Source organism: Danio rerio, chromosome 11 (assembly GCF_052040795.2).
Source record: "Danio rerio strain M-AB ecotype USA chromosome 11, GRCz13ab, whole genome shotgun sequence".
Taxonomy (NCBI): domain Eukaryota; kingdom Metazoa; phylum Chordata; class Actinopteri; order Cypriniformes; family Danionidae; genus Danio; species Danio rerio.
Genome location: NC_141031.1, coordinates 11058925 through 11071966, shown reverse-complemented (window position 1 = coordinate 11071966; position 13042 = coordinate 11058925). Strand labels below are relative to the sequence as shown.

At 37.0% G+C, this 13042-nt stretch overlaps 1 protein-coding gene across 6 annotated transcripts in view; it reads left to right on the top strand.

The window, feature by feature from the left end:
* Positions 1–13042, top strand: part of slc4a10a (solute carrier family 4 member 10a) — a 131840-nt gene that overhangs the window by 55874 nt on the left and 62924 nt on the right. For all 6 annotated transcript variants that reach the window (XM_087273346.1, XM_087273349.1, XM_087273348.1 and 3 more), the window contains one exon: positions 5419–5500. In XM_087273346.1, the coding sequence (XP_087129472.1) occupies positions 5419–5500 (82 nt within the window). The remainder of the gene's footprint in view (positions 1–5418; positions 5501–13042) is intronic.

The following is a 13042-nucleotide window of genomic DNA, read 5'->3' as shown; positions in this document are numbered from 1 at the left end:
TTATTGTCATATTTATGCATATAAAATATATCTTCCCAACTACAAAATTGTGGCTAGTGAAAATGACGAGTTGCTTGTAATGTTGGAAAACTAATACCCACACTGGCTGTAAATAATAATAAATAAATAATGTCAAGCCCTGTTTATAAATATAAACAAATATAACATGTCTATATATATATATTTGTCTATGTCTATGTATATATATATGCAGTGGTTCCATCACAAGGTTCTATTGCAGCTATTAAAACACATAATTCAAATGAAAAAAATCCTTAAGTTATTATTATTTTAATCTCTAAGAAGATAGGTGGTCTATTTATAGTACAAAATATTAAATATTGTATCCAATATAGGCCAATTTAGACTCAATAACCATTCTGTGCTGCATTAACATGAATAATGATATCATTTTTTAACAATGATGTTTATTATTTTAATACTGTTGGTCGCTGGTTAAGCTTTTTAATACTAAGCTTTTTAATACTGGCTTGCATGGTTTAGGATCTGAAAAGCTACACATCAATGAATTTGCTCTTCAGTGTTTGGACTCTCAGTAATGATTTCAAACCACACCGAACTGAGCTAAACTGAACTGAACTTAAACACTAAAAACTGAACTACCCTGATCCAGTTACTATGACCATTTATGTGAAGCTGCTTTGACACAATCTACATTGTAAAAACGCTATACAAATAAAGCTGAATTGAATTGAATAGTGGCTGATTTTACATCAGTGATTTTCCAGCAATTCTACAAGAAGTGATCAATTACATAGATCATGAATAATGGGATAGAGGCCTTCATGAATCTGGGACTATGAATCTGGACTATGCCTCTGGGAACACACATGAAACATGATTTTGAAACATTTTGGTTTCATGTGTGTTCCACATGAGATTTGAATGTGATGTTTGTTTGGTTTTCTGTAAGGGACAGGCTAGGGAGACTTTGGCTGCACAGGAGACTTAAACAATGTCATTTATGTTCTGGGGACAACTAGCGGCAGGCCACATTAGTCGTCATGGAAACTGTCTGTGAAGGTTATACTCAGGCTGAAGCAGACGACTGCATATTTTGGGATGTCATGTATTGGTGATGTGAGCAGGAATGAGGAACTGTGTGTTATGGCCTCAGTGTCATTTATTAAGAGTAAATGTTGTCATTAAATTTCTATTTTGTCCTGGAGACAGGAATGGAATGGTGCCTTGTGTGTGTGATGCCAGTAAACCGAAGACAGGCGGGAGACAGGGTTCTGTATGCTCCTATGGTTAATGTTATTTTCTGAAAGAAAATGAGAGTAAAATGAATATTACATTCTTCCCAGTGAGCTTGCAATGGCATTTAAACTAGCAATTATTTTTTAAGTTCCTTTTTTGTTATGACTCAGAGTCCAAACCTCCCACTTAAATGCATTAGGTAGAGGTTCTTGGTGATAAACATGTCAAGTAGAGCTGTAACAGCTAACTGATGAGAACTATAATGAAAACAGTCAACAATGGAGATCTGCTTTAATAAAACACATAATGAAGTGAAAGGACAATCTGTTTTATGTAAGGTGTCGTGGTGATTCATAAACAACAGTGGAGTGGGAATCCTTTTAGTTGAATTATGAAATGGAGGAAATGGCTCAGTTTAACTCTCATATATATGGGCAACATGGTAAAAAAAAAGATCATATGATAAAAATTTGTGATTGTTAATTATTACAATAAAGTTGCAGTTTATTTGATTCATTTCAAGTTTAAAGGCAGATGTTTGCACCTGAGCAAAAGTTGTAGAAACCAGACAGTTAATAATGTTTTTATTATCTCACAAGCTAACATTCCACAAATTAATGTGTTATATCTCTTAAAATCCCATTTGACAAGTTGAGTTTGAATGCAGATGTCAATACATCTTTATTACAAAAACATTAAAGGTGCAGTGCGTGATCTGCCAGAATGTTAACTGGTTAGTAAGGTTGGGCGATGTCGACCAATTTGGCATCGTACGATGTCTAATATGAAACATCGCGATGGACGATGGCATCGTCGTCTTAGCCGGTGTATTAATTTTGAATAATTAATTAATTCATAACGAATCAATTATTTGTAACCTACCATTTTAACCACCGCATGGTCTTTGTTTTAGCCATAAACAAATCATACAGTAAATGAATAAAGATAAGTTACACACATAATTACCACCTGTCAATCACTTTTTCCGCGGGACTCGTGAATAGGCAGAGTGATCTGTGTCGTCATATAAGTGTCGACAAACTTGGTTGGTAAACTGGTGCACAACCAACAGGAACCAGCCAACAGTATCTGAGGTGTTCGCTAAAATTACTAAGTACAAGTGTGAAAGTGAAAGATTAAAGCAGACTACTGACCCACTGACTGCCTGGAACCGCTGTCTTGAGAACATGACAGTGTTTGTGCGTCTGTGTGTGTATGTGTGTGTGTGGCCACGTGATGTGCGTTTTCAGCAATAGTGAGGAAGGAGGGCTGCTCAGAAATGCTAAACGCCAGTGTGGATCGTTTTCATTTTAAAATGCCATTTACAAAAATCTAAGACCTATTAGTGTAAACAGAGTGTGTATTTTTCGCGAGCGGATTTGCAACGGGGGCCGGGCGGAAGATCGAGACTCAGCATCGTGATGTCTGACGGCTGATGGACGACGGCATCATCTATCGGCCCAACCCTACTGGTTAGCATATCTTTGAAACAAGCAGTCCCTCCCTGCCTTTCACAGCCACGCCTCCTGACATGAACGTGCGCACCTTAAAGATGACAGCAGACAACCCACTTGTTCATGTTATTCACCAGATGGAAAACATTACAGTACTTTATAATGCTATTACTTTCAGTGAAAAACTGTATTATATCTGGTATGTTTTTAGTTCTGTAGCTAGCAAAACTTGTCATAATGTGCAATATTTTATCCATGCACTGGTCTCACTCTCTCACATGCTTTGTCCTCAAGCAACTACTGTATGTTTAATGATTGGCTGGCGGTATGCAGTGTCACAGGTTGTCATTGTTCAAAAATGAACCAATGTGATGTGAATATAAAAGCAACTTCACCTCGGTAAAGCTGGCTAGGCGGAATATAACTATTTTCTTATGTTTTGTTCTTAAACTACATAAAAATCTACATTATCCATGCTGTAAAACGTCCCCTATGAAATTGAAAATAGTCACATCAATCTTTCACTGGAAGATTAGTGGCTGAACAACTTCTGTGCGTATAACCCATTCATAATACAACACAATCTAGATTTGCTTTGCATGAATAAAAGAGTTTTAAATCAGAACAGTACCAGTCTAAAAGAAATACGTCAGCCATGGTGTCATCCTTCGCCAGCGTGCAAAAGTAATTCCAATATTGATTAAAGATTTAAAAATAAAAAATTATTCTGCATTTGTTATTACCACAGTGATTGTCTCGTGTGCACATGAAAGCATGGCACGCATGCACACGTAAACGGCAGATCTGTGTAAATGAGTGTGCAGTTGAACAAATCTACAATTGTTGACAGACAGTATGGGCTACCTATTAGAATTATGCAAATTATGGGCCTAACAATTTTTAATTGGATGAACATTTTGTAGTATTTTGCCTTACCCAGAATATAAAAATACATATGAATACATTTACTTTAATCAGCACAACAAAAAATGTTTCTGAAGACAGTCACCCACTGCACCAATCCATTTATTCATTCATTTTCTTGTCGACTTAGTCCCTTTATTAATCCGGTGTCACCACAGCGGAATGAACCGCCAACTTATCCAGCAAGTTTTTACGCAGTGGATGCTTTTCCAGCCGCAACCCATCTCTGGGAAACATCCACACACACATTCACACACTCATACACTAACGACAATTTAGCCTACCCAATTCACCTGTACCACATGTCTTTGGACTGTGGGGGAAACCGGAGCACCCGGAGGAAACCCATGCAGGAAGAACATGCAAACTCCACACAGAAACGCCAACTGAGCCTAGGCTCGAAACCAGCGACCCAGCGACCTTCCTGCTGTGAGGCGACAGCACTACCTACTGCGCCACTGCTTCGCTCACTGCACCAATAACATTTGTTAAAAATTGAACCAACTAATTTTACTAATGGTAGGATAAAATAGAACTATTGTAGTGTAGTAGTAGCGGTGCTTTTGGAGTGAAGTGTTTGCCGTTTAGCGTTATTTGAATAGTTAATAAACAAAAGAAATTCTATTCAATATTCAAAAACATTCAAGGTCTGTTTGTCTACGCCTCCTTTTACTGTTTCCTTGAGGGTCAAAAAGCACCCTACTTGCGCTGCCATTGCGTGTTTATGTTATGCTGTGTTCCAGCAAGACAACTTGAAATTTCGATGGGGGCTATTTCTGCTTCATTGAGATTAGCACTGAGCTACCTTAAGTTTTACAGCACCAAATTAGTGGTAGAAGTGATGCAGTGGCAGAGTAGGTAGTGCTGTCGCCTCCAAGCAAGAAGGTTGCTGGTTCAAGCCTCGGCTGGGTCAGTTGGCGTTTCTGTGTGGAGTTTGCATGTTCTCTCTGTGTTCACGTGGGTGTTCTTCCGGTTGCTCCGGTTTCCCCTGCAGTACATGCAGTACAGGTAAATTGGGTCAGCTAAATTGTCCGTAGTGTATGAGTGTGAATGAGTGTGTATTGATGTTTCCCAGATATGGGTTGCAGCTGGAAGAGCATCCGCTGCATAAAACATATGCTGGATAAGTTGGCAGTTCATTCTGCTGTGGCGACCCCAGATTAATAAAGGCACTCAGTCGAAAAGAAAATGAATAAATGAATGGATGAATGAATGAATGAATGAATTAAAATTTGTGGTAACATAATTTAAACAGTTTTTGAGATTTTATAAAATTTTAGTGCATTTTATAATGTAACATTTAGTTTTTCTTGAGCTGTTTTAAAGGACAGCTAGCATTTGCATATGCATGCACAATAATTAATGCTTCATTAGTACAAATGTTTAATTATTTTTTTTTACTACTGAAGTGTGTGAAACTGACAAGACAATGACATCTCTGTATTTTGGTGGGATTTTGCTGAGTGTGTTTCTGTGCTGGTGTCTTGGCTAGTTTAGGTCTGTGTTACAGACTGCCAGGCTTTAGGCAGAGTAACAATCATGGGGAGGTCAAGTTTCAATTATATAATTCAAAATAAATATTTATTAAAGTACACAAAAAAATTAAACTCAAAATAATTGACTCGTCACAGGTACACACTGCAGTTTTTTTATTATTCTAAAAAGAAATTTAGTTTAATTCAGTATATTCTGTAGTCACGTTGTATTTTGTCATATTTCATAGAAATGGATTGTAGGATATTCATGTCTTGATCTTCTCTGAGAGAACATGTATGTGCATGCCCGACTGTGTGTTTAATCATTGTGTTTTGTTTTGCAGAGACAGGATGAGGAAGCTGTGCTGGACAGAGGTGGGACTCGGTCTATGCTCAACACCAATTTTGAGAAAGAGGAGCTAGAAGGTAAATAAAGCTTTTAAATGCAGACTATAACCAGACTGGAAGGTCAGGATACAACAAGCCAATGGTCGGCCATTGTTTAGCTTCATGCTGTCAGTGAGTGTCTGTCAGGCTTGTTTGTTTGGTGTGTTCCACACGTCACCTCTCGTCGAGCTCACATCGGAGGGAGTTTGCCTAATTCAGCGTGCATAATCAGAGTCAGTTGTCAGCGAAAGAGAGCGCTCTGATTGGTTGTTTAGTTATGAATCAGAGCACGAGGGCAAAGCTAAGTTGTGAAAAAACTTGAGTTAAGAGGGTCAACAAAGAAGCAGATTGTCATTTCTTCGCATTTCTTAAATATTTACAAATGATATGGATTATCAGATCATCAGACATATCGTCACCTTAGAATTTCAAGGTTCTGTCTGACATTTTTGTCAAAATTGAGCTATTCACATACTCTAATTAAATGACAACTCATTTAAATTATGTGATTTTTTTATAAGTTGTTTACATTTTGAGACTTCTTATTTATAAAACAAATGTTACACACTTACTGTGTGCTAAGGAATGTAAAAACTTTGAAGCTCATTATCTCAAAATCATTCAGAACGCAGATAGAACCTTGTTATTCCACGGTGACAATATTCGCATAAGCGAATCTCTCTGTGATATGTGAGAAGTAATGTGAAAATGGTATGTTTACACTGCTTAGTTTACAATGTATACAGGTATACTGTATGTGCAGCACAAGATCTAGTTTCCCGTTGTGCTATAACAATACTGTTATTGCCACTCAGGGCTCAACGATAAGGACTGCCCGATGGCCCGGGGCCAGTGTGTGAGACGCTCGGGACAGTGGACAGGATCATTACTGGCCCGATCGGGCCAGTGCTGCCTTGTCACTAAAGTTTAATTTGCCTGCGACTATTTATTAGTTGCATGCAAATACAGTCTTAGAATAGAGAAACAGTTTGGGTTTTTAAGGCTTCAAATGCTGCCTTTTCTGTGATGTCGTCGTAAGCACTATATTGCTTTTCAATTCCTCTTGTCTGATTGGATGTTGTAAGCAGGTTATTTTTTTCCATAACAACCAGTACAGCGAAGAGACAGCTACATCAAATGATGATGCTAAAAGAAAACGTTTGTTTTTAACTTTTTGGAAGCAGACATTGCGAGGGTACACCACGACAAAAAAAAAATGAAGTGATGTTTTGTACAGTTTGTCATCAGTTTGGCAGGTCAGCCACTTTTGTTTTGCAATAAAATACCTGCAGGTTTTCTATACCACTACTTTTGTTTGCACTTTGAATTTTGCTCATTTTACATTAATTACCTTTTTTTTTCTCTATTTAAATTCTAAATTCACAATCATTTTTTAAAAAATTTGTGGCTGAGAAATAGCTATTAACTTTTTTTTTTTTTGTTGGGGCAAGTGAAAATATTGCCAGGGCAAGTAAAAATCTGAACCACTGGTCCAATCTGGCCAGTAGAAAAAATCCTTAGCGTTAAACCCTGGCCACTTGTGGGTTTGGAAAGATAAATGCTCTTTTACGCAGGAGCAGAATGTACATTCTTATTTCATAAGTGCTAGTTCTTTGACGTCATCAGTTTGATCTACAAGGAATGCCAGTTGTGTCTTTTATTTTGTAATGTGTGTTATAAATAGAGAACTAAAAGCTTTGAGTCACAACAAAAAGCACAACAGAGATATACTGAAGTCCATAAATATGATAATTAACTAATTAAGGTAATTGTTAAGGGAATACCAATGTTTTGGAAAGGCTCTGAAACCTACTGTTTAAGTAAATTTGAAAATCTGACAAAATAGTGAGTAAATTAAATGATCTGTACACGTTTAATGGATAGCATAACATTGATTCTGCACATTATTAGCTTTAGAACAGCAAGTGTTGTTGTTTTCCCCAGACATTTAGCATCTTTTAAATTCACAAAAGTCTAGCATGCAAGCGCTCAAACCTTGTGGTGCCCTGAATTTCAGAGACTGGAGAAGTGGAGAGGAAATGAATCCAGTGTTTGACATTAGCTGTTCTCAGTCCTGAGGATATATTCCATTTAGAGAAACATTTCATTCCAGCTCTTTCTCACACACATACACACTCAGACACACACTCAGAAAGTGTCTGTGCCTGAAGAAGCTCTATGTTTCATCCTCGTCCTTGCTTAACCTTGTGAAGAACTTTTTGAAGCTGAAAACCTTTCTAGTAACGTCTCGGTTACTTGCACAATTCTAGTTGCCCAAAGAAGGGGACCGGTGACTTCATGATGATTGATCAACTAAGGCCTAGTTCACACTACAGGATTTTATGCCTAATTTGCAAGTTATTGAGCTCGCCAACAGATCGGGCTGTGATTGGGACAAAATCTGCAGGTGATCGGCGCTCAGCAGTCTTTATGTGTGAACTACTGAATGACGCATCACCAACACCTTGCAATTCTATATCTAGCTTGCTAAATATTTCAGAGCAGTCTGCCAACTCAACCCCACATTGCGTCAGATGATGAGATGCCGCCAATGGGTGGAAGGTCATGAGTCAATTGGTTGTTGTGTTCAGGAGCCCAACAGTATTGGCGATTGGCCAAAATGGTCATCGATGCACTCACTTCACCCTGTATTTACAGGGACACGAGAGCATGTTAAAGCTGCATCTGTCCGCTGAACCATCAGATATATGTGTTCGATCTGCTGACACATCAGCTGATTGACGATGCTTTCAAATTTCAAAGATTTCAAAGGCTGTATGTCAGTAATGACATCAAACACATGCAGCCAATAGTGTTGACCGTGTCAACGAGGTTCGAGTCCAATGAGGAACGGTTCCAGAAAGCAGGTAAAACAAATACAAATGGCAAAAAATAAAGTAAACAAGTAAATAACAGGATGAGAGTGTGGTAAGATCTTAAAATGTAGTAAAAATCAGCGGCCATGAGGGATTTTCTTTTTCTGGATTACTTTTAAAAACACTATCGGTTGGGTTTAGGGAAGGTGGTAGGGGGTCAATCTGATTTTAAAAACACTATTGGTTGGGTTTAGAGAAGGGGGTTAGTGGGGGTATCAGTCGGTCAGTCAGTCAGTCGACAGCGGCCTCTGGTGGATTACCTTGAGAAGAGCAGGCGAGAATGGCACACAAGAAAATTTTGAGATCTGAAAAGGTATACACACTGGCCTCCGGTGGATACGTGAAAACAAAAACAAAAAAATGTGCCTTCTGGGACATATTTTGCTTTCTCCAGAAATGTATGCAGGAGTACGTATCCATTATGAACCTGGGTTAAATGTAGTCTGAACAGCACTTTCAGTTTACACTTATTTGACTGAAAAGGAAAATGCATATTTGCCGTGCAGGGCTCTCAGCTCGGAAAGACACCCTAACTCAGAGGTGGGCAAACTACGGCCCGCTGAACATTTTCATGCGGCCCGCGAGGAATTTTTTTCAGAATTAGTAAATTAATGATGCAATTACAAGTGAACGCCATGTGATGGCAGTTTTGCACGCGGTACAGTTAGCGCAACCCGTAGAATTAGAACACAATCTTGGAAATTAAAATGCACTGAATGACTGAAAATGAATCAGGCAAAAAAAATTTACTCTGAATGTCATGTGTTTAAGGAAGAATGGACATCAAAATACTTCTCCAATATCGGACAGAAAGTGCTAAGTTTAATATGGCAAGAAAGTATTGCTGTTTTTGAAGACTACAACCTGAGGGGCTGATCACACGAATGCTCATTTACGTTCCAAAAACGTAAGGTGCACTGCATTGCCTTTTTGTTGACAAGAAAAAAAGGAGCGTGGTGCACTTTTGTATGTCGTTAGGCAACGGCTGACTGCAAGAGTGTTGCTGTTGATATTAATATAACTTTATTTTCAGGCTCATTGTTCACATTAACACACCCATAATAACATGACTTGGAATAACAAAGACTAAAATTCTTCTTCCGTTTAATCAAAATGATTGATATGAGCATATTAATGCAAGCAATCATATAATAATTGCAGGTTAAATGTGTTAATTTTTTGCCATAGAATGTATTTTCCATGCATACATCCACTTTAAAGTTATTTTATTAAAGATTTGTGGTTTTATCAAGTTTTATGATGATTGATCTGTAAATTCTACAAGCAGTGCAAATTAGATCATTGTAAATTTGACTGAATAGTAAACTTTAAGAATTATTTTAATGTGTTAATATGAGATTTTTTTCCATCAGACAATATCTTTTCTATTCTCCACTGTAAGAATTATTATTATTATTATTATTATTATATTTTATGAGAGATTATTTTATTGTTTTATGATGATTGATAAGTGATGATAAATATAAATAGCAGTGCAAATTCATTTGACTTGTAAATTTGACTCAATAATAACTATTAAAAAATAGTTTTGTGTTAATGTGACATGTTTCTGTCCGATATTACTTGTTTCATGCATACTGCCCAAGCGGCAACCTCCCGCTCTCCCTCGGGAGGCCAATATGGGAGTAACTGAAACTGCAATTCATCAAAATTCCGCTAGTCCTGGCTCCATAATAGAGCAAAGTTTAATTAAGCTCACTGTTAGAACGGCCAACTTTACAGCAGAAAAAAAGAGTTTACAGCATGGTACAAAGAAAGATTTTGGTTCATATAGCTAATATTACCCTTCATGACAACTGTGAGGGGGTGAATTTTTTTATAACTCATCAGTTTCCTTTATTTTAGGCTATATTAAGTTTGCATAATTAAGGGCATGGCCACTTGATTGACAGCTAGGTCTCGCTGGTCGCCGTCAAGTCACCTCAGCTGACTCTGGCAGATTAGCCACTGATTTTGGCATATTCATCCTATTTTTTTGTGTTGTTTTATGTGGCTTTACACAGTCAGTTGCCTTTTGGGATTATTTCCTACAATAATCAGATGATATGGTATGCTCTGTGCACTTAGTTGTGCTCACAAACCTTTCACGTGGCCTCCGTTTCCCATGTGAGTAAAGTTATTTACTTATATACCATCTCTATAAATGTATTTGTTTTATTTAAGATCATTTATCATTTATGATGTTCTTTAGAGCTGTAATGCCCTCCAGAATCTGACAGATTGATTAGCTGGGGCTGTAACTTAGATCAGTCATCTGAAGTGTTGTCATACAGTGTTATGCTGGATTTCATCAATAGTCCTGCATTTACTAACACAGACTATATCTGAAGTGTTTGGAAGTAATTCGCGTTTTCCTCCTGTTGTAAAAAATCATAAGAACAATACTTAGTGGCTCAATGTATTACTACAGTATTTTTAAAAGTCTAAACACTTTATTGATATAGTGTACAGCCAAGCACATGTGGTCAGAATACAAATGAGTCGCAGGTGATAAAGTATTAAGCGTTTTTCCAAAGTAATGTGCGTCTAAAGCCAGGTCTAAGCAAAATGCTGAAAGTGTCTGTAGCTCCGCTCACTCTCTGCCTCTTTGCCCTCGTTTGGGATCCTGCCGTGAGTGCGATGATGCGTGAACAAAATGGCGACGGTTGGCCACGCCTACTTGTGGCTTCTTTTGCGCTCTTAAAAAACCTATGGGTGATGTCACGGACACTACGTCCATATATTTTACAGTCTATGATGCCACTATAAATAAAAGTTATTTTTGGAAGGATTTGACATGTGGCCCTTCACTCGGTTTGCAAAACTTGATGTGGCCCTCGAGTCTAAAAAGTTTGCCCACCTCTGCCCTAACTTGTGTTATTCCCTTTGTCATGAGGGAGAAAGATAGGGGTCCGAGCCTCAGAAAGCTCCCCCCAGTAAAATTCGGAAACACAAAAAAGCTATGAGTATTTCTATGTTTATTTACCAAATTTAGTGCATTTCTGTGTCTGCTACTTTCCCCCCTGACTTTGAATATGTGTGTCTCTGTTGCCTTGCAACTTCTTGCTAACAAAAACAACTTTCTGATCGCAAAATCATAAGTTTGCTTCAAACATTTTTAATGCCATGAAAAAACGTTGCTCTTCTACTTGTACAACTGAAAAAGTCTAATTACTCGTACACATTTATTGGTTGTATAATAAAAAATATGACATCTTACATGGGAACGGTCAGAATGAGTGCTATAGTAATTCTAGTTGTTATAGAATTCTGGTAGTTCCAGTGTTACAATAAAACATTAATATAATGAAAATGGATGAAATTCTGTTTTAGACATGCCATGTGATATTATTTTTTAGGTTAGCATCTTGAGCTAAATCACAAAATTGTGGAAAATGTAAACTCTGTTATTATCAACTCTGGTAATGGTTTAAAAAAGGTTTATCAATAATACCAAAAAAAAAAAACTATTAGTAATAGAATCACTATCATTTTTAGGTATTTTAAGTATTTTCGCTAATAATGCATTTACTTTAACATTACATCTGTTGATTATCATTCCAGTTAATGAAAAATTAATAGGAAATGCTTGAAATGTACCCACAATTCTGGATTAAGCAGTTTGAAAAACCTGTACGTAAGCATGTATGTACAGTACGTATGCATGTCTATACATTTAATTCAGTGTTTTTTTGCTTGTAATGTTCTTCAGAATATCTTTTGCGTTATGCATCGAATGACTTTAGAAGCTTTGAAAGCACCAAAATGTGCCATAAGTTAGTGTTGTTAGTATATGAAACAATATGACTCGCTTGTTTTTAGGTTATTGCTTAAAATTAATCATTAAAACTAATGCCTTTGAATTCCAATACAATTATGCTATCAGATCCACTTTGCTGTAAATAATTGCTGTAAATTTTACATCATTACTGGTAATTTTGGTTGCCAGTAATACTGTGAATTTTACAAGTGCACTATAAATTAACAATTACAGTTGTGCTGTAGTTTTACAACACAATTGTAATTATTAATCACACTTCTAAATTTCACAGTATTACTGGCTATTTTTACAGTATTACTGGCACAATTTACAAGCAGATTTTTAATAAACATTTAAAACTGCTGTAGCTTTGCATCACAATTGTAATAATTAATGCACTTGTAAATTTTACAGTATTACTGGCAACCAAAATTGGCAACAATACTGTAAATTTGACTGCATTTTTTTTACAGTGTAGGTGTTACAAAGTAAAGCACTTCACCGTCACTGTCAACTCAATAAACATCAAGTTACATCAATAGTTGATATTGAACATACAGTTTCATAGCTGGTAAATGATGATGGAGCATTTTTCTCTCTCTTTTCAATGAAATATTCCTTTAAAATCTTTGAAGTTGTTGTGTTTAGAGGTTGTTTACAGGATGCTTCACTTAAGATGAAATGACTCAGCTTTGTATGAACTGCCACATGCTAACATTCACCTCAAGGCTCTTCAGGGAAGATATCAGTGAAGGTAATGAGATAAAAAGCACACTTGTGTTTGTTTCAGTCCCTGGAGGTCTTTATCACTTATTTAGAAGCTAAATTGCATGACTGAGTGAGCCGGTGAAACTAAAGCTCATTAGAGTGTAGATCTCTAAAGAGTGAGACGCAGGATATATTAAAAACTGATGAGGCGATTCAGGACACCCAGTTAGCATCAAC